General features: G+C 39.6%; 1 protein-coding gene across 4 annotated transcripts; it reads right to left on the minus strand.

The window, feature by feature from the left end:
* Window positions 1–2,973: 2,973 nt before the first annotated feature.
* AGR3 (anterior gradient 3, protein disulphide isomerase family member) lies at window positions 2,974–21,369 on the minus strand. Of its 4 annotated transcripts, XM_066239155.1 has the most exons (10): window positions 21,226–21,364; window positions 19,801–19,831; window positions 19,259–19,418; window positions 17,982–18,117; window positions 11,761–11,824; window positions 6,500–6,552; window positions 5,911–5,987; window positions 5,220–5,283; window positions 4,356–4,439; window positions 2,974–3,204 (listed from the first exon to the last, which is right to left on the minus strand). In XM_066239155.1, exons 4-10 carry the CDS (start codon window positions 18,085–18,087, stop codon window positions 3,155–3,157), a joined length of 498 nt encoding a protein of 165 aa, XP_066095252.1. In that variant the 5' UTR covers window positions 18,088–18,117; window positions 19,259–19,418; window positions 19,801–19,831; window positions 21,226–21,364; the 3' UTR covers window positions 2,974–3,154. The 4 variants fall into 4 exon arrangements, with proteins under 4 accessions (XP_066095252.1, XP_066095251.1, XP_066095254.1 ...); XM_066239154.1 differs by lacking the exons at window positions 19,259–19,418; window positions 19,801–19,831 and having other exon boundaries at window positions 21,226–21,362; XM_066239157.1 differs by lacking the exons at window positions 19,259–19,418; window positions 21,226–21,364.
* Between the last annotated feature and the right edge of the window lie 230 nt (window positions 21,370–21,599).

Below are 21,599 nucleotides of genomic sequence, written 5' to 3' on the forward strand. Positions count from 1 at the left end.
CATGGCAGTCAGTGAAGAATGAAACCGTGGTATGGTCATTCAAAAAATGTGGCATTAGCAATGCTTTAGATGGCACTGAAGATGATATCATATATAAAAATAGCGAAGAAAGAGATACCAGTGATTGTTAGCAACTGAGCTTCTTAAATTCTGACACTAGCGATGATGAGTTCCTGGGGTTTCCGGATAACTAGAAGAGTACATGAACATTAAAGTCTCTTCTCAGTTGTTAATAACAGTGCTAATGGTTGTTAATACTACTGTTGAGTTTACATTGTTGAAATATCATTGTGGTATATTTTATTAAATATTTTAACACACCATTTGGTTCAGAATACTTTTTTTATTTTCCTCCTTAAAACCCTAGGTGCATCTTATGGTCAGGTGCATCTTGTGGAGCAAAAAAATGTGGTATATTTAATATTAGCATCTATAATTATATTCATAATTACATTATATATAATAAAATACCATGTATATTAAAATGCAAAGGCACAATTTTTATACTAAAGAAAAATCAATGTATCATTTAGTAACGTTTTGACACTAATTGGAGAAAAATACAGTGTGTCCGTAAAGTCATGGTGCACTTTTGACCGGTCACAGAAAAGCAACAAAAGACGATAGAAAGTGAAATCTGCACCAAATAAAAGGAAAACCCTCCCAGTTTCATACCTATTCAGTGCAGTTCGATGTGGGCTCACGCACAGATTATTTAGGGCTCCTTAGGTAACTATCCCGTATAGCCTCTACAGACTCGTCACTGACTGATGGCCTACCAGAACGGGGTTTCTCCACCAAACTGCCGGTTTCCTTCAACTGCTTATCCCACCGAGTAATGTTATTCCTATGTGGTGGCGCTTCGTTATAAACGCACCGATATTCACGTTGCACTTTGGTCACGAATTCGAATTTAGCGAGCCACAGAACACACTGAATTTTCCTCTGTACCGTCCACATCTTGACTGGCATTGCTGTGGGCTGCTCCACTGTCTACACGGTGTTACGTCATCATCTGCGCATGCGCACATGCTGCCACATCATCCTACAGAAACTGGGAGGGTTTTCCTTTTATTTGATGCAGATTTCACATTTCTATCATCTTTTGTTGCTTTCCTGTGACCAGTCAAAAGTTCACCATGACTTTACGGACACACTGTAGAGAATTTTTTATTTTACTTATTCTGAAAACAGCAACTAAATTGTCAACCGACCGTTTCTTAGTTCACTGCACATGACCACTGACATTATCTGATGCCCTGTCACTGCTGATGTAACAATGGAATGGGCTCTATTCTATTACATTAGTCTTCATATTTTAAATTATGAAATCAGAGAATACCAGTGCACTTTGATATCTTAGCATTCATTTAAAAGGACCAACTCTCAGACTTCGATTAAAATTTAAAAAGTTAAAAAAATTTTTTTTCAAGTTATGTGATATTTAGTGTTCTTTGCACATGGATATCTATCACTGATACCACCTAGTTATTGGCCAGGTAACCTACTTAGAGCCAAACAGATTAGTTATCAAATCTGCTTAAAATGAATGGACTAGTGATCAGATAAAACCTGAAAAAACTTTTCTTTCTCTAACTTATAAAACATGAGAATTAATAAAAAAAATCTATCATAGACATTGTATGTCTATCTCATATTAAAGTGTACTTTTATATCTCAAAATAATTCAAATTACCTAAATGCAATCAAATCCTATGGGTTAGAAAAATTTCTGTCCATCTCAAACATTCACCTCTGAGAATTACTCCCAGCTGATTATGATAATTTATTTATTAAAAAATTGGGAATTTTTATGGTATTTAATGGAATAGAAGGCATGGCACTGATCCTGTAGCACAGAGGTCCCCAAACTTTTTACACAGGGGGCCAGTTCACTGTCCTTCAGACTGTTGGAGGGCCAGACTATAAAAAAAATATGAACAAATCCCTGTGCACATTGCACATATTTTAAAGTAAAAAAACCAAAACGGGAACAAATACAATATTTAAAATAAAGAACGAGTAAATTTAAATCAACAAACTGACCAGTATTTCAATGGGAACTATGCTCCTCTCACTGACCACCAATGAAAGAGGTACCCCTTCTGGAAGTGCGGTGGGGGCCGGATAAATGGCCTCAGGGGGCCGCATGCGGCCTGTGGGCCGTAGTTTGGGGACCCCTGCTCTAGCACTTCCTGTGAAGAATTGGATTGGTGGTTGGATGGCTGATAATCTCAGAATGAATGTCACCCTCTCCTAGTTCACTGGAGACAATTTCTGGTCTTCAGAAAATTATTAAAGGTATTAAATACTTTTCTTAAAATTATTAAAGGTATTAAATATCTACTCAATAATTAAATTAAGAAAAGCATGTAGTTAAAATTTTAAAATATATTTTAAATGTATTGTAATTGGTTTTTAAGTGTCTATTTAAATTTAAGGTAAAAAAAAAAGCAGTAAATGGTGAACTCTGAAATATGTTAATAGTTTAAATAGTCAATGCACAGAGGAGCATCCATTTGCTCTACAACATGCACATCATTTATGACCTATACAAGCAGGTTCAAGACAGTGAAGGGCAGAATTCAGGCCAGATTACAGTGTGACGTGAGTGAGAGGTGACCAGTGCAGACACCTCTTATTAGGTCCTCCTGTCTCTAACCTAGCCTGACTCTCAGCTCATGACAAGCTTCCTTTGCTACTGATGCAGACAGAAGTCAAATTGCGGCCTGACCTGTGGTGGCACAGTGGATAAAGCGTCGACCTGGAAATGCTGAGGTCGCCGGTTCAAAACCCTGGGCTTGCCTGGTCAAGGCACATATGGGAGTTGATGCTTCCAGCTCCGCCCCCCTTCTCTCTCTCTGTCTCTCTCTCTCTCTCTCTGTCTCTCCCTCTCCTCTCTAAAATGAATAAATAAAAATAAAAAAAAATAAAAAAAAAAAGAAGTCAAATTGCTACATTGTCATGCTCAGGTTTTGACATTTATTGACATATAATCTTACCTTCATAAGAATATTGCAAACACATTAAAAATCTAAATGATAATGTTACAGAATCCATATACTTGCACATTCAGTGTTGGCCATTATGTATACAGCGGTCATATTAACCGGAAGGTCGTCTTTATGACATTTGACGTATTTGAGGTAATCTCTCATAACTCTGATTGAATGAGTTTTAATGCTTTCTTCATGTTTTCTATCACTGCAATAAAAATAAATATATATTAATCTATTAGTATATGAAAGTATCAAATATAATCTTTTACCTCTGAATGTAAAATTGGCTATACAAATATGGGCCTTTTATATGTTAAATAATATTATACCTTCATGAATGTCATATGAACCCCCAACACCCAATGAAGTTCCTTTTAACACACACACACACACGGATATTATGCTAAAGGTGTACATGTATATTTAGGGATTATACCATTCAGACCTGGTTAATCAACTTTCTTTATGTTAAAATAAATTTACAAGAGGAGTTTTGAGGGAGCATCATTTTTAAAAAACTCATTATTTTGTATCACTAGATTTGACACACATAGTTAACTTATTAAATATAGTTGATAGTAAAAATTATATTAAAATCCTAAGACAATCTCTTTGCTTTTAAGGGAGAGAAAAAAATTAATTATTATGACTTTGAGGAAATCACATGTGACCTTTGATACCCACAGAATAAACTGGCTCTCTTAAAGTTTAATTTAGTTTATATTCTATTCTCTTTAGGCATCTGCAAATTAGTGATTGTAAGAATTACTAGACATTCTGTTAGTAAAGAGAGTCTGAGGTACCTCAGAAATTCTGATTTTGATGGGAGCTAAGGGTTCGCATTTTACCTTTTTTTATTTATTTTTTTCATTTACAGAGACAGAGAGAGTCAGAGAGAGGGACAGATAGGGACAGACAGACAGGAACGGAGAGAAAGGAGAAGCATCAATTATCAGTTTCTTTTTCGTTGCAACACCTTAGTTGTTCAATGGTTGCTTTCTCATATGTGCCTTGACCGCGGGCCTTCAGCAGACTGAGTAACCCCCTGCTCGAGCCAGCGACCTTGGGTCCAAGCTGGTGAGCTTTTGCTCAAACCAGATGAGCCCACGCTCAAGCTGGTGGCCTCGGGGTCTCGAACCTGGGTCCTTCCACATCCCAGTCTGATGCTCTATCCACTGTGCCACCTCCTGGTCAGGAAAGGGTTCACATTTTAAACACCACTGCCACCACCCAACCCAGTGACTGATCTGTCAGTAGCACTGTTTGTTGGGGAGCGCTGGTGTAGAGTATCACAGACCCTCCTACCGGTCAAGTGTCAGCTAATACCGTTGTTCAAAGTAATTCATGAATACTTACATATTGGTAAATCCTGAGGTTCATATGTGTACAGTCTATTCGAGTATCTTCCAGTTATATCAGCTCTGACTGTTAAAGAAGGATCTGCCAAGAAAAAATAATTCACTGATGCATGATCTAAAATGTCCTTAAAATGATTCCTTGCCTCTTAAACTGAAACAAATAGATGTTAAATAAATCTATGAAGAGTTAATCTGAAGCTTTTCATTTTAGTGTGTCTTAGCTTTCTGCCAGTACCATTAGTGGCACTTGACTGAAAGGGCGTTGAGATATTGATTTAATAGCATCAGTTAGTTTTAAAAATATTTAAATTTACCTGTTATAGATACAGTGAATTTTAATTATAGAACTAACAGGGCCTGTTATTCATTGGGTTAGAAATGACTTCTCTTGAACTAGCATTTAAAAATAAAAGCAGGCCCTGGCCGATTGGCTCAGCGGTGGAGCGTCGGCCTGGTGTGCGGGGGACCCGGGTTCGATTCCCGGCCAGGGCACATAGGAGAAGCGTCCATTTACTTCTCCACCCCCCCCTTCCTCTCTGTCTCTCTCTTCCCCTCCTGCAGCCGGGGCTCCATTGGAGCAAGGATGGCCCGGGCGCTGGGGATGGCTCCTTGGCCTCTGCCCTGGGCACTGGAGTGGCTCTGGTCGCGGCAGAGCGACGCCCTGGAGGGGCAGAGCATCGCCCCCTGGTGGGCAGAGCGTCGCCCCTGGTGGGCGTGCTGGATGGATCCCGGTCGGGCGCATGCGGGAGTCTGTCTGGCTGTCTCTCCCCGTTTCCAGCTTCGGAAAAGATACAAAAAAAAAAAAAAAAAGCAAGGGTGCTACTGATTTTGTAAATGTGATGACACAAGATTACACACATACCCACAAACATGATTCTAGGCACATATTGTCCATCTGGTGATAAATTTTTATCTGTGGTCTCATGCTAAGAAGGAAAAAAAATGTTATTGGAGAGGATTGTTTTTTACAGTTGATTTAAATAATTTTTTTATGTGAACAAGGTTATCAGTAAATTGTATATATTGGCCTTTTCAAATTTCATATAACATTCTATATCTGCCAATACTTTATAACTCTTCTTGTCTTAAAAATAGAAAAAAGCCCTGGCCAGTTGGCTCAGTGGTAGAGCGTCGGCCTGGCGTGTGGGGGACCCGGGTTCGATTCCCGGCCAGGGCACACAGGAGAAGCGCCCATTTGCTTCTCCACCCCCCCCTTCCTCTCTGTCTCTCTCTTCCCCTCCCGCAGCCAAGGCTCCATTGGAGCAATGATGGCCCGGGCGCTGGGGATGGCTCCTTGGCCTCTGCCCCAGGTGCTAGAGTGGCTCTGGTCGCAGCAGAGCGACGCCCCAGAGGGGCAGAGCATCGCCCCCTGGTGGGCACAGCATCGCCCCTGGTGGGCGTGCCGGGTGGATCCTGGTCGGGCGCATGCGGGAGTCTGTCTGACTGTCTCTCCCTGTTTCCAGCTTCAGAAAAATACAAAAAAAAAAAAAAAAAGGAATTCAGATTTTCCTCTGGATTGTGATATTAAGACAATATTATACAGGTTCATGTACCATGAGATTCAGCATGATGAAATTATTCTGAGCCATTTCCTGTATTTCTTTATTTTGGGCAAACACTTCTTTGAGTGCTGTGGGGGAAAGCATAATGAACACCAGTCAGTTTGAAGAATAAAGACCCCTTCAATATAAAGAACATAGAAAAGTAAAACCAGTATTTTCCATTGGCTTGTGTCTATATCTTGGGTACAAACAGTTCATTGGCCCGTGGCCACTTTGTCTGTCATTGGGAAGCAATGATGAACAGAGTCTGTCTGTGAAGACATCAAGGGGTAATGCCATTAATGAAGACGCCAATTTTATAATGTCATAGAACTCATTGGTTAAAACAGTGAGTTCAGCAAGTTCTTCCACTCCCCCTTTTTTTTGTGGGAGGAAGAGGGAAATAATATGAATATATTCAATAGGTTGCTAACAATCATCGTAGATTTAAACACCTGAGTAAATGGTGGTATGGCAGTTGTCTTGTTTTTGTTTTTTTTTCTTTCTTAAGTGGGATTTGCTGAGTGCTGCCTTAACAACTGGACCGAGTTACTTTCCCTAGTTCTTTTGGAAATAGGTAAGATCTCAAAGCAAAAATTACCTTGGCAGTACTGACAATCCTCCAAGTGATGGATAACCATTAGTGGCTTGTTACTAAACAGAGAGAGCGTGGAGTTAAGTCAAGTGATTAACTCAGTCAAAATGCACCAGGTAAATTAGGTTTAAAGTTTTCGTATTTTCAGCAAGACTTAAAGTAAAATTCTGATTGACAAATGATAGCAATGTAGTCTGCAGTAATGTTACTCAAAACATGGCCCCAGAACCTTGGGCCTCACCCAAAATCCGCAGGCTCCATCCCAGACCCTCTCAGTCACGATCTCTGGGGTGGGGTCCGGGAATCTGAAGTTTAACAAGCTGACCAGGCCCTTCCCATGTGCACTGTAGCACAGTCATACACATAAAGATCAATTCTGTCTCCAGAAGTAAAAGGTTATTCTTAACAAGATATTAATTTCCAATGAACATCTGGTATAAGTGTTCAGGAGTGAAAGTTTTTGTTTAGGTGCTATTTATTTATTTTTAGTTTTCACAAAAAGACTATTAGTATTTGCCTTTTTTCACGTCCTTTCATTCTCGTAACAACTCACAATATACAGTCAATCTCAGTGAGAGTTCCCTCTATTTACAGTTTTCAGTTTCACTTTGATTTTACTCTCTGTTAGAAGAGATTTTGTGATAGCTAATTGACTTTCCTTCTTGTCAGAAAAAAAAAATTAAAATATTAAGTATAATGAAGGAGAATGGAATTATGATTTGGACATATAGGATGCTTTAAAAATATTTCTTTAATTTTGAGGGGATGCTGGGTAAAATGAGATAGACTCAAATGTATGCATATTAAGCATTATTGAACATAAATCTTTTTATAAACAACAGAAAAAAATGTGAAAAATATGTTATTGAATAACTGTGTTTTTTAAGTTTAGTTTCAAACACGTTACATAACAAACTTTGAATTGTTATTAATTTTATTTAATTCTCAAACTTGAAATAGAACTAAATTTTAGATAAGAGTAAATCCTACAACTCACATTTAAGACTTATGACAGACACAAAGCTAGCATTTGCCAACAACTTCAAATTTATTGTTGAAAACGCAGACTAGAAATCTGATGAATGAAGCATTAGTCCCTATTTTCTTAATAAACTAATCCTAAGAATATTTATTGATATTTTTTTAGAGGTGAGTATAGAAGTCAGTCCTTTTAAGCATCAAGTGGTAATATTTCTACTAGATAACTCTTCCCCTAGCTGAGCTTAGGTAGGTACAGGGGTCCTGACGTCAGACAGAACAGTTTAACAGTACAAGTCATTCTAATTTCTTCCCAGCACCGGCCCAACAGCTATATGCAGTGACAGCTACATGTAGGAAAAGACATTGATATATCTTGGAAAACTAATTTCTGATCAGAGCCTCAGCAGTTCAGCTATGAATAGGTTGCTCAGGCATTCAAACCAAGACACCACGTATTTCATTTCAGGGAAAGCAGAGAAGTATTTCTGGCAGACGTTGAATGAAGTAGGAACAGTCTGAAAAAAAAGGGCTCTTTTCAGCAGAGACACATTCGCAAACATTTGAGGATTTTCAGGCTGTGGGGTCTTATTCGCAACTATTCAATTCTGCTATTATTGCACAAAACCAGCCATGGATACTGTCACAAAATGAGTATGCCTTATTATAGTAACACTTAATTCATGAATCCTGAAATTTAAATATTATGTAACTTTCATTTGTGCAAAATTCTGGTTTTTCTTTTGCTTAAAAATTTTAAATGTAAAAATCAATGTTAGTTCACCAAGTAAAAACAGGTGGTCCCTGATCTAAAATCTCATGCATCAGCCCACCAGATTGTGAGAAACATGAGTTGAGAGAAAGAGTAAACATTTTTGATAGCTGTTGTTCTGAGATGCTGTACAACCTGATCCTACCAAGCCCACTTTGTCAGCATCATCTGATGAATAAGCTTTTAAAATTATACATTATTTCTTTTAAAATGGGCTACAAATGCAAATGATTTAAATTTCAAGTTAAGAAGATAATAATTTTCCCTCCCATTCCTGCCTTACAGAAATGAACAGTGTTGCCAGTTTCTCATACAACCTTCCAAAGGTTTTCATATACCTGAATATGTATGTGTGTACGTAATGTTTCTGTATATAAATAAGCATGCATATGTACATATATTTCTGTAAATGCATATGATTATGTATATGTGTAATGTCAAAGTATTGTGTATGTCCATATGCATGCCTATAGGTGTGTGTAAGTATATATTACTTTAAAATATACAAATATTAGCACACTATACACATGCATTTGCATTTTGCTTTTTAATTTTTTTTTTTTTTTTTGTATATTTCTGAAGCTGGTAATGGGGAGAGACAGTCAGACAGACTCCCGCATGCGCCCGACCGGGATCCACCCGGCACGCCCACCAGGGGCGATGCTCTGCCCACCAGGGGGCGATGCTCTGCCCCTCCAGGGCGTCGCTCTGTCGCGACCAGAGCCACTCTAGTGACTGGGGCAGAGGCCAAGGAGCCATCCCCAGCGCCCGGGCCATCTTTGCTCCAGTGGAGCCTTGGCTGCGGGAGGGGAAGAGAGAGACAGAGAGGAAGGAGAGGGGGAGGGGTGGAGAAGCAGATGGGCGCTTCTCCTGTGTGCCCTGGCTGGGAATCGAACCCGGGACTTCTGCACGCCAGGCCAATGCTCTACCACTGAGCCAACCGGCCAGGGCTGCATTTTGCTTTTTTAGCATAACGGTTCTTCTTGCATAGCATTCCCTGTGCTTCTGGATATGGATATTCTTTAATTTTATTAGTCCCTTGAAGATAGATATTTAAATTGCTTTCATTTTTTTTGTTTAGATGATCTCCACACACAGATACCGGCTTCATCATGTTATTTATATAAGATTTTGCTCACGGGTAAATACATTTTGGAAGCTGAATCTCTAGGTCGAAGAGTATGTACATTTGTAGTCTTGCTATCTACGCTTATCATAGAAGGAATTCGGGGAAGCAGGAGAAGCACGTAGGGTACAAATGTCAAGCGCTTTATTTCTGCATCTAAGGAAACTCTCCTCACCCTATCAGCCCTTCCCTATTCCAAGAATTTAAAGAATTCCAATTTTGCAATAGTATCTTCTAGTACCTTAATGTCTTTATTTTTATAACAAAATCTTTGTAATTTAGTGTGATAAAATTCTGGTATGAATCCAAATTGATTTCTTTTTTCCTGGATGGCTGCCAACTTCTCTCCAACACTAATGTATTTTACACATTTTACCTCCGCTACCCTGATTTAAAACAGCTCTTTATTGGGTAAAACAATTTCTGTAGTGTCCAATTTTATTTCTGTGTTCTCCATTTGATTTAACTGCCAATAACATAGTGTTTTATTATAGCTTTGCCACATGCTTCATATTGATTACGGCTAATTGTGGTGATAGTATTCATCCTCGTCTTAGACAGACTTCAATGGGATATTTGTTTGTCTTCCCAGTAAACATGATATGGGCTCTTATACTGGAATGGATATTTCCTCATTAGAATAAATTAAAATAAATTAATATTGTTAAATAACTTATAAAAAAATCCAAACGTGGATTTTGCATACTACTAAGTGGTGTTAGCATTTATGGACATAGAAAATAAATATTAAATTCTTTAAATTAATAGATTTATTTTTATAATTTTTATTTTTCTAAATTTTTTATTCATTTTAGAGAAGAGAGAGAGAGAGAGCGAGAGAGAGAGAGAGAGAGAGAGAGAAAGGGGGGAGGAGCAGGAAGCATCAACTCCCATATGTGCCTTGACCTGGTAAGCCCACGGTTTTGAAATGGCGACCTCAGCATTCCAGGTTGACGTTTTATTGACTGTGCCACCACAGGTCAGGCTAAATTAATAGATTTCTTAATCTCAAATCTTCCTGGCATTCCCAGACTACATCTCACCTAATCAAGGTGTATTCTTAAATGTGTGGCTGTCTGCTCTTTGTTGGTGTGTTCTTTGTTTATTATGTTCCTATTTGAAGATGATTATTTTGTAGACTTCTTTCTTTTGTAATATTTTGTTTAGTGTTGAGATAGCATTTTACTCGATTCTCATTTGGAATCTTTCATTCTTTTAAGAGTACTGGAATAGAATGTTCTTTAGATATTTGATACATTCTTGGGGAGCTTTTTAAAAATACAAGTTTCTTAGCTCCACCCCCAAAGATTTAGTAAGTCTGCAAGGATAAAAACCGTGCCACTCTTGCCTGACCCGTGGTGGTACGGTGCAGTGGATAAAGTGTTGACCCGGAATGCTGAGGTCAGCGGGCTTGTTTGCTCAAGGCACAAACGAGAAGCAACTACTACAAGTTGATGCTTCCTATCTTCCCCACCCTCCTTTTCTCCCACTCGTCTCTCTAAAATTAATAAATAAAAACTCTTTGTAAAAAAAGTGTGTCACTCTTGGTCATTGAGCATAGAACAGTGCCTGGCACAGTGCAGTGGCTACTCAGTAACTATTTGACAGATGATTGATTGATCATGAATACGGATTTTATTTTTTTATTTTTTTTAATTTTTTAATTTTTTATTTTTTGGTATTTTTCTGAAGCTGGAAACGGGGAGAGACAGTCAGACAGACTCCCGCATGCGCCCGACCGGGATCCACCCGGCACGCCCACCAGGGGCGACGCTCTGCCCACCAGGGGGCGATGCTCTGCCCCTCCGGGGCGTTGCTCCATTGCGACCAGAGCCACTCTAGCACCTGGGGCAGAGGCCAAGGAGCCATCCCCAGCACCCGGGCCATCTTTGCTCCAATGGAGCCTCGGCTGCGGGAGGGGAAGAGAGAGACAGAGAGGAAGGAGAGGGGGAGGGGTGGAGAAGCAGATGAGTGCTTCTCCTGTGTGCCCTGGCCTGGAATCGAACCCAGGACTTCTGCACGCCAGGCCGATGCTCTACCACTGAGCCAACCGGCCAGGGCCATGAATACGGATTTTAAAGAAAATTATCTGATTTGTTCTGGTCAGACAGGCTTGGGAGCTGCTATTCTAAATGGGTTTCCTATTTAAGCTTGTATAATGCCTACAACTTATATTCAAAAATTTGCTTGGCTAGTTAAGAAATTAATACAAAGATATCTATCTAGAGCTCTTGTTTATAAAAAATATTCTAATGGCAATTCTTAGTCAAAAAAGCATACAACAGTAGAGCAAATAATCGTAGTACCCTTTCAAAAGCTAACTTGCTATTTTGGAGCTCTCTTGTGAGGAAGAATCTATATATATGGTGCCAAAATTAACTGCTATTTTACCTTTTTTGAGTATGAAAGAGACCTTCTTCATAAGTCTGTACCCAAGTGATGTCATCTCCCCATCCTGAAACAGAAGAGCAATCAGTGCTTTAACTCGGGACCACAGAAGAGCTCGGAAACAGGCATGTGATGAGCAGGTGTCTATCTATAGATATTTAAGCTACCGAGCAGTCCCCTGACATATGATATAGAAGATATATAATTATAATTAGATTTGAAGAGGTGGTATCCTTTCAGATTATAGTGCTGAGGTTTTGTTTCAACTTTTCTCAAAGTCCATGACCTTTAACCCAGAAAACACTTAATAAAGCTGTCATTAGTGATGATAGAAAGGACATCTCTGGACCCTGCAAAATCTCCCGTTTCAGAATGAACAGCAGAAAATAACAGTTAATCTTTGCATACTTTTAAAGTCGATTAGGAATACTTTGGATCATACTATATACAGTGCTCTTGTATCTTGAGTGCCAAGAGATGCTCACCTCTTCTATGTCATTATGCATCATGGAAAAAGAAATTCCAATTTATTTATTTTTTTTATTTTTTATTTTTTACAGAGGCAGAGATAGACAGGGACAGAAAGACAGGAACGGAGAGAGATGAGAAGCATCAATCATCAGTTTCTCGTGGCGCGTTGTGACTTCTTAGTTGTTCATTGATTGCTTTCTCACATGTGCCTTGACCGCGGGCCTTCAGCAGACCGAGTAACCCCTGCTCGAGCCAGCGACCTTGGGTCTAAGCTGGTGAGCTCTTTGCTCAAGCCAGATGAGCCCACGCTCAAGCTCGCGACCTCAGGGTCTCGAACCTGGGTCCTTCCGCATCCCAGTCCGACGCTCCATCCACTGCGCCACCACCTGGTCAGGCCCAATTTATTTCTTAGAGTTTGGATTTGGAAAAGATTCTGGTGTTTCATGGTTGAGAAATGCCACAAAACATAGGTCTTCTGGAAGCATCCAGAAGATCAAAGAAGGAAACAGGAAGCAGTGAGTAGAGAGAGACTCCGCAGCTTTTAAAAAAAGTGATATAGGCAGTTGGGGATGGTATTAGAGTTTAAAGAAGAAGATCATCGAGAAGAAGAATGCAGAGAAACATTCGGAAATACTGCAGAGTATTTTCAGGAAATGTCTTGGTCTATAGATGAGAAAGATTAATTAATTTCAAATTAGAGATATTCATAGGCTAGTTTGGACTCAGATTTTCTTGTGTGTTTCACATATTGTCAGACTGCAGTTTTTGGTTTTGAAACTATGGCTAAAAGATGGTCAGAACTGGCCCTGGTCGGTTGGCTCAGTGGTAGAGCGAGGGCCTGGCATGCAGAGTCCTGGGTTCGATTCCTGGCCAGGGCACACAGGAGAAGCGCCCATCTGCTTCTCCACCTCTCCCCCTCTCCTTCCTCTCTGTCTCTCTTTTCCCCTCCCACAGCCAAGGCTCCACTGGAGCAAAGTTTGCCTAGGTGCTGAGGATGGCTCTGTGGCCTCTGCCTCAGACGCTAGAATGGCTCTGATTGCGGCAGAGCGACGCCCCAAGATGGGCAGAGCATCGCCCCCTGGTGGGCATGCCGGGTCGATCCTGGTCAGGCGCATGCGGGAGTCTGTCTGACTGCCTCCCTGTTTCCAGCTTCGGAAAAATACAAAAATAAAAAATAAAAATTAAATAAAAAAAAGATGGTCAGAACTTATGAAGTAGAATTATGAAGCAAGATAAAACATTCCCATGATTCTTGCTTTGTTTTTAAAAGCTTTGCTTTTTGGTAACAATTGCATTAAAGTATAATTCATATACAAATACAATTCATCCATTGAAAGTGTACTCTTTTTTTGAATATACACAGTCTCGCAACCATCACCATAATCAATTCTAGAATATTTTTACTGCTTCAGAAAGAAACTCAGTGCCCGTTAGCTATCACCCTCTAATCCTTCCTTTTCTCCTAGCCCTAATCTGTATTCTCTCTTTATAAATTGTTTATTCTAAGTATTTCATATAAATGGAATCACACAATATGTGGTCTTTTGTGACTGGATGCTTTTACTTAATATAAGGTTTTTAGGGTTTATCCATGTTGTGACATGTATTAGCATATCATACCTTTTTTTTTTCCCCCCGAAGCCAGAAAGGGGAGGCAGTCAGACAGACTCCCGCATGCACCCAACCGGGATCCACCCGGCACGCCCACCAGGGGGCGATGCTCTGCCCATCTTAGGGCTTCACTCTGCTGCAACCAGAGCCATTCTAGCGCCTGAGGCAGAGGCCACAGAGCTATCCTCAGCGCCCGGGCCAACTTTGCTCCAATGGAGCCTTGGCTGCGGGAGGGGAAGAGAGAGACAGAGAGGAAGGAGAGGGGGAGGGGTGGAGAAGCAGATGGGCGCTTCTCCTGTGTGCCCTGGCCGGGAATCGAACCCGGGACTCTCGCACACCAGGCCAACGCTCTACCAATGAGCCAACCGGCCAGGGCCAGCATATCCTACCTTAATAAGACCAAATAGTATTCCATTATATGGATACATCACCTTTTATTTTTCCATTCATCAGCTGATGGACATTGGGGTTGTTTCTTTTTGGCTTTTATAAATAATGCTGCTATAAATATAACTATACAAGCTTTTCTGGTGGACATGTTTTTAATTTCTCTTGGGTTATCTACTGAGGAGTAGGATTTGGCTGGGTCACATGGTATCTACATTTAGTTATTTGAGGAACCGCCAGTGGTGGCCCTAGTTTGCATTCTTACCAGTAATGTTGGTTTGTTTTTGCCTGATTTTATTATCTTGACATTGGAAGACCTGTCATGTTAGTTTAATATCCCTTCTATCTGTAGTAATCCTGAAAGATTTTCTTTACTACTTTTGCTGAACCTATGTAGTAACCTCACACCATATTTTGCATTAAATACAAGTTATTCTAGGAACATCCAGTGAGGCGAGGCTCCTACTTAATTTTTCTATTCTGTTGTAAATAGCATTCAAAGTTGGAACTTTGGCAATGGGAGGAATAACTATTCTCTGCTCTTGTTCAATTTAGTTCCACCGGTGTTGGAAGAACATCTGTTGTGCACCTTACTTCTCTAACAGTGGGTATGGATGTAAAGATAAGATGATACAATCCCTGATCTCAAATAATTCATTGTAGGGGGGCCATGTGGTATTGTAATTATTTGTTATACATTTCATTTCATGATCACAATAGGCCAAAGGTGATACGCAGTTTGAATTCTCTTCAAGGACTCTGTTCATCACCAGCTATACCTGCTTGTCTTCTGAGATTTTATTTATTCATACAATATGTATCTACTGATTGAAAACCTCCTATGCCGGGCACTGAGCTGAGTGTTGGGCACTGGGCAGTTCTTTTGACTGTAAAGAAAGTTAGGATTTGGTGGTCACTGCTTTAATTCCTTTAAACTTTTATTATCTTTTCCCAATAATCTTTCCTCTTCTTCCTAACACACTCTCTACTTAGTAATTGTTTGGTGTTCCCCTGCTCTAAGGAGCTCCATATATGACTGTACACTCTACCCAAACTCTTCCCTCTTACGCCACCTTTAGCGCTCACTCAGTCTCATTCTTTCCCTTGCTTCCTACATGCTAATAGATGGTAAAAGACTCAACCAAATGTAAACCAGTTCTTAATAATGGAGTTCCCAGCTGATATTATTCATCTTCCCTATTAAAATAATTAAAAAAAAACCCCACTGAATAGCAGATGCATCAAGTTGTTTAAAATTTACCATGCATGTTAAATGTTTTTCTCATGAAATTCACTAAACATTTTTAACAGACATTTGAGAATGAGTACACGGGGCCCTCGCTGGTAGCTCAGTTGCTTAGAGTGTCATCCCGAAGTATTGAGGTTCCGTTCAATGCCCAGTCAAGGCACGTACAGGACTCAACCAGTGATGTCATGAATGGATCAAACCACAAAATCGATGTCTCTCTCTCTCTGTCTTTCCCAATTCACCTCTTTCTAAAAATTAATAAACAACATCAAAAAGAAAATGAATACGTGGATGTTGGTGACATACAGTGAGGTGGCATACAGTTTAACTCTGTCCTGGAGGGTTATTTAAGGGCAATGATAAGTTTAATATTCCAAACCTGAAGGTTACTGAGCTCATTCTTTTAAAATTATTGTCTTTATATGTACAGATACATAATAAATTATACATAATTAATTTAAAATTTTTAATTTCTTTTTAAAAATGTACTGGTCTTTTTGGTTTATAGCTTCTGTGGTTTTAAACTGAAGGTGAATAAATTAACTTCACTGAGCTTAGATGGACAATTGGCTGGTGCTCAATACATCTGTAAAGAAATGAACAACTTGGAAAGTCAATATTTTAAAATCTGCAATTATGCTATAATTTGTCTCCATTTGTTTGCTCCATTCATATTCTATTACAAGTAGTGGTCAAGTGTTTTGTGGTTTGTACTACTAATTTTATTATTATTTTTTTTATTTTTATTTTTTATTTATTCATTTTAGAGAGGAGAGAGAGAGAGACAGAGAGAGAGAGACAGAGAGAGAGAGAGGAGAGAGAGACAGGGGGGAGGAGCTGGAAGCATCAACTCCCATATGTGCCTTGACCAGGCAAGCCCAGGGTTTCGAACCGGCGACCTCAGCATTTCCAGGTCGACGCTTTATCCACTGCGCCACCACAGGTCAGGCTGTACTACTAATTTTAAACTAGCTTTGTGGAGACAAGTAATTTTGCTCCCATTTCTGCAACCTGGAGATGTAGGAACTGATTTTGAGAATTGTCTCTATCAACTGTTTCTTTACAGATAAAGATATATATATATATGGTGGAAGGAAAGCAGTAAGTGCAAAATAGAAATGTTTTTTAAACATGTAGCCAACCATAGATTGGGATTATATCAAAAACCACTGTAGCTATTTTCTGGAGTCAATGTAACAAACACCTGGTTAAACAAAATTTTCAGAGGACAGGATAAAATAGAATTTTTTCAAATTATTTTATTTGCCTAAATAGAGGACAGATAATTGGAACAGATTTTGAGTGATCTTAATGCCTTCAGAATATTGTTATGACACAACAATTAATATTATTTTGTAGGACTGGTTATCAAAGTTTCAGGCAATGAACTGATTCATAGCCTGACCTGTGGTGGTGCAGTGGATAAAGCACTGACCTGGAAATGCTGAGGTCACTGGTTCAAAACCCTGGGCTTGCCTGGTCAACTCCCATCAACATATGGGAGTTGATGCTTCCTGCTCCTCCCCTCTTTCTCTCTCTCTCTCTCTCTCTCTCTCTCTCTCTCTCTCCTCTCTCTCTCTCCTCTCTCTATAAAAATAAATACATAGCCTGATCTGTGGTGGTGCAGTGGATGGAGCGTCGACCTGGAAATGCTGAGGTCGCCGGTTCGAAACCCTGGGCTTGCCTGGTCAGGGCACATGTGGAGTTGATGCTTCCAGCTCCTCCCACCTTCTCTCTCTCTATCTCTCTCTCCTTTCTCTCCCTCTCTGTCTCTCTCTCTCCCTCTCTCAAAAAAAATGAATAAATAAAAATAAAATAAAAGATTAAAAAAATAAATACATAATATCTAAAACAAAGTTTAAAATGTACATTAAAAAGAAAGAAACTGATTCAACACTACTTCTATAAAAGCTAAAGCAAATTGTTTTTGGTTTTCAGTTGATTTGGTTCCCTCTTTAAAATCAACTGATTCTTTCCGGGTTCTGTTTTTGGCCTATTTTGAAGTGGTAAAGAATAAAATTTTCCAGTTAATTGAGTTTGCTTTATTTATTTATTTATTTTATTTTATTTTTTATTTTTTCTTAAGTGAGATGCAGGGAGGCAGAGTAATAGACTCCTGTATGTACCCAGACCAGGATCCACATGGCAAACCCCCTACCCAGGGAATGCTCAGCCCATCTGGAGCCATTGCTCCATTGCTTGGCAACTGAGCTATTTTAGTGCCTGGGGTGAGACCATGGAGCCATCCTCTGTGCTGGAGGCCAACTTGCTCCAACAGTGCTATGGCTGTGGGAGGAAAATAAAGAGATAGAGAGAGAGAGAAGGGAGAGGGGAAGGGTTGGAGAAGCAGATGGTTGCTTCTCCTGTGTGCCATGACTGGGAGAAGAACCGGGGATGTCCATACACCAGGCCGATGCTCTACCACTGAGCCAACGGGCCAGGGCCGAGTTTGCATTATAAGTAGTCTACAGGTAAGAAACTAGAAAATAAAATGAGATTCTAGTACCTCTTGAGAGCGTCTGAGGAAGCCTCTTTTCGTTTTTGATTGCAATGGCAAAGTTGGAAGAAACTGCGACCAGTAAGAGGCAGAGGGCCAAAGCGGAGTGTAGCATTGTGTGCTCTTGGGAATCCCTCAGAAGAAGCTAGATGATAGAAAATAATTTTCAGAATCTGTTAGGTTACTTCACACTGTCATTGAAGACTCAGACCTCACCTACGCTACCAGTTTGTTCTGCTTGTGTGAGTTGACATGGTACAGCCTCCTAGAACTTTCATTCACACGTTATTTTAAACATGTTTTTTAAAATGCAGTCAGTTCAATAACTGTCCATTTCATGAAAAGCCACATTCTGGGCATCCTAGGAGCAATACAATGAGGCTGAAAGAAAATTGGACCAAGGCACTCAAAGCTCACTCTAACTGCATTTTAGTGCTCATGGCACATCAGTGAAACTCGAACAAGCTCAGTATATTAAAGGTCTTTCAACTCTAAAATGCAATGTAAAGGTGACTTTTGGCATGCATAAATGTCCTTTTGATTCTTCTTGATATGATAGACTAAAACATTTTAACCATATGCCAAGATCATAAGATTAGGCATGAAGAAATTTTGCTTACAATAGAGTTCAGAGGAAAAAAACAGAATAAGGAGGATTCTTGTTTTTCAAGTCCTCTGTAGACATTCATCTTTCTTCTTCTTCCATCGGTGACTCAGCCTTTTGCCCTTCAATTTATAACCAAGCTCTTTGAAAAGTCAAGCCTACTGTCACATTGCTATAAATTAAGTAAATGTATGAAGAAGAACAAACTTGCTGTGTCTATAGTTCTCCTTTGGCTAGCTGGAATTCAAGTGGATTCTTAAGTCAATGTACTATCCCTTATACACTGCGTGTTAAGATAGAATTAAAAGTCTAGAGTTTGACCTGAATCAGAACTGGACTTCAACTACTTGATAAGTATCTTACATGGAGTGTTTAATGCTTGTGAGTTGTTGTTCAGTTACAGCATTCGTAGCACATAGAACCCATGTGAAAAATAGTTCACACGCACAGTTTTGAAATCACCACAAAATATAAAATGTACAGAAACTTTTCCTGTTAATTTAAAATTCTTTCAAAGCAGTTTTCCCGTTGACTTACATTATTTAGTAGAGAAGTCTCCACCAATAGAGTGACTGACTAGTTTGTGAATCTGTTCAAACATGAGTATGGCTCTGGGTAACTGTATCAGGCATTGTGGGAAATGGAAAGATTCATAATACAAATGCACCTTGAAACAACATACTGTTTGACAGTGGAAGCGGGATCGTTAGGTATTATAGCAACCATAGTCATGGAGAGAACAGCGTGGTGGTGGGGAGGTTCTAGGTTTCCCGGACACTTCCTCATTCCTCTCATTCTGTTTGTCTTTTCCTTGCCAGTGACGTCTTCTTTCAGTCTCCTCTCTGGATGGAAAAGGATTGCTACTCCGAGTCAGCCTTATTTAACTAATTCCCTTCCACCCTGGCTGAATAACACAGTTGGTTAGAACATTGTTCTGAAGTACAGAGGTTGCTGGTTCGATCCCTATTCAGGGCACATACAGGAAGAAATTGATATTCCTCTCTCTCTCTCTCTCACTTCTTCTCTTTCTAAAATTAATAAAAATAAATATTAAAAAATCATTTCCCTTTCTACTCTGAAATGAACCCATTTTTTAAATTTCTTGTGTTTAATTATTGAAAAACCTGCTTTTTTAAAAAAAATAACCACAGTGCTTGAAAAGAACCTCAAGTCAAATTCTATAAGTTATTAATACCATAAAACATTCAGAATGCCACCTTTTACCTTAAGGACTGGTCATCTTGTATCTTAAAGACTGAAACAAAGAAAGGATCAATTTTAGCAGGAGGTAGAGACAGGTGAGCCTGGAACACAGTGTCCAGTGTGGGAGGATAGTGTCTGTAAGGCTGAAAATTGCAGCAGACACTGGAGCAACCGTCAGGCGTCCCCAAACTACGGCCCCGCGGGCCGCATGTAGCCCCCTGAGGCCATTTATCCAGCCCCCCACCGCACTTCCAGAAGGGCCACCTCTTTCATTGGTGGTCAGTGAGAGGAGCACTGTATGTGGCGGCCCTCCAACAGTTTGAGGGACAGTGAACTGGCCCTCTGTGTAAAAAGTTTGGGGACCCCTGCAGGGTCTTAACCTTGACCCAGCGACTTCCAGAAAGCCTGTGATTTAGTTCCAAGAGGCTCAGGAAACACTGAAATTATATAGAAAACTTTATGTGCCTCAGATCATTTTCCCAGGAATGATGTCTTCAGATCTATCTGCCTTGAGATTCTTTCAGGGGCTTAGATAGAAAGCAGAGTTGGGAGAAAATCCGAAGAAAGCATCAGAAAAGGTTCTCTACGGTGGAAACAGAGACCAGTAGGTGAAATCTGTATTCAAAGAGAGAAAGGACAGCTTCACCATCTTCCTGATTTAAAGCTGCCAAGTTTAGCATTGAGTGGGAACCAAACCTTTTTATTTTCAAGTTCCAAGTTATTATGTATTATTGTCAAAGACTGTTCTTTAAAAAAAAAAAAATCAAACTATGGAATTTCTGTTTTACATTATTTGATAAATTGTACAATAGATATTAAACATATTCTCTGATCAAGCTGATTCATTTGTATACTTTTATTTTGGGAGGAACATGTTTTCCTTGGTCAAATAGAATGCAGACTGCTGGGATTCTATAACCCCATGTACACAGCTAAGCTGCTTGGAGGATACAAATGAAGATGACGTGGTTATGGCCCAAGAGCTGCTGATAGTGCACGCAGCAGGCACAGAGCCAAATGTCTGCAAGTACATGTTACAAACATTGGCCAATGAGCAATTTTTTGACACTAGTATTTTACTTTTCACAAATAAGTTAACATAAATCATTAACTTAGATGTCATATAAAAATAGTTAGTATTTTAAAATAGCCCAAAATTTACCAAAATTTAAAAGAAAACAAAGAAGAAAATTGTTACTTGCAGCATAACTTTTGAAGGGCATTCTTGGTTAACGTTAGCTTTTTCTAATAACATTGATGTAAGTAGAAGATAGAAGGATGAAACCAGCAAAGAAAATCCAGTTTGTTAAAAGGAAAAAAATATACAATTTCATTGAGTGTTCCCTACGCTTTACTCAGACCTCACTTTTGAATAGCAATGCGTGGATTATTTAAACAGCAGAGGTTGACCACTGATTAAATAATTGAGAAATCTTGCTTGCTTACCTGAATGAGCCAGTGATCTTGCTGGAGGTGTATTCTGGATGCTTCTGGTTAAAAATGGGTGGGGATTTATAGACATACACAAGCACACACACCCCTGACCTGCGGCCCCACCTACTTCGAAACAAGAGCAAACGTAAAAAACTAGGCTTGTCTGAAAAACCCTGGACTTTTCTCCGGTTCTCAGGCTCCTCACGCTAAAAATGCTCTTCTCGTTCTCAAATGAAGATTGAGTGTCCTCATAAAATGAGGCCAAATACTGTCTTTGGGCTTTTTTCTCTCCTACCTTTTTTTCCCAAGGTAATTTAATGTTTGGCTAGAGTTCAACACCAGAATAAAAAAGGGGGAGGGGTAGAGAAACTGGTCTGAATGTAGGA

The sequence above is a fragment of the Saccopteryx bilineata genome, chromosome 7, assembly GCF_036850765.1.
Source record: "Saccopteryx bilineata isolate mSacBil1 chromosome 7, mSacBil1_pri_phased_curated, whole genome shotgun sequence".
Lineage (NCBI taxonomy): Eukaryota > Metazoa > Chordata > Mammalia > Chiroptera > Emballonuridae > Saccopteryx > Saccopteryx bilineata.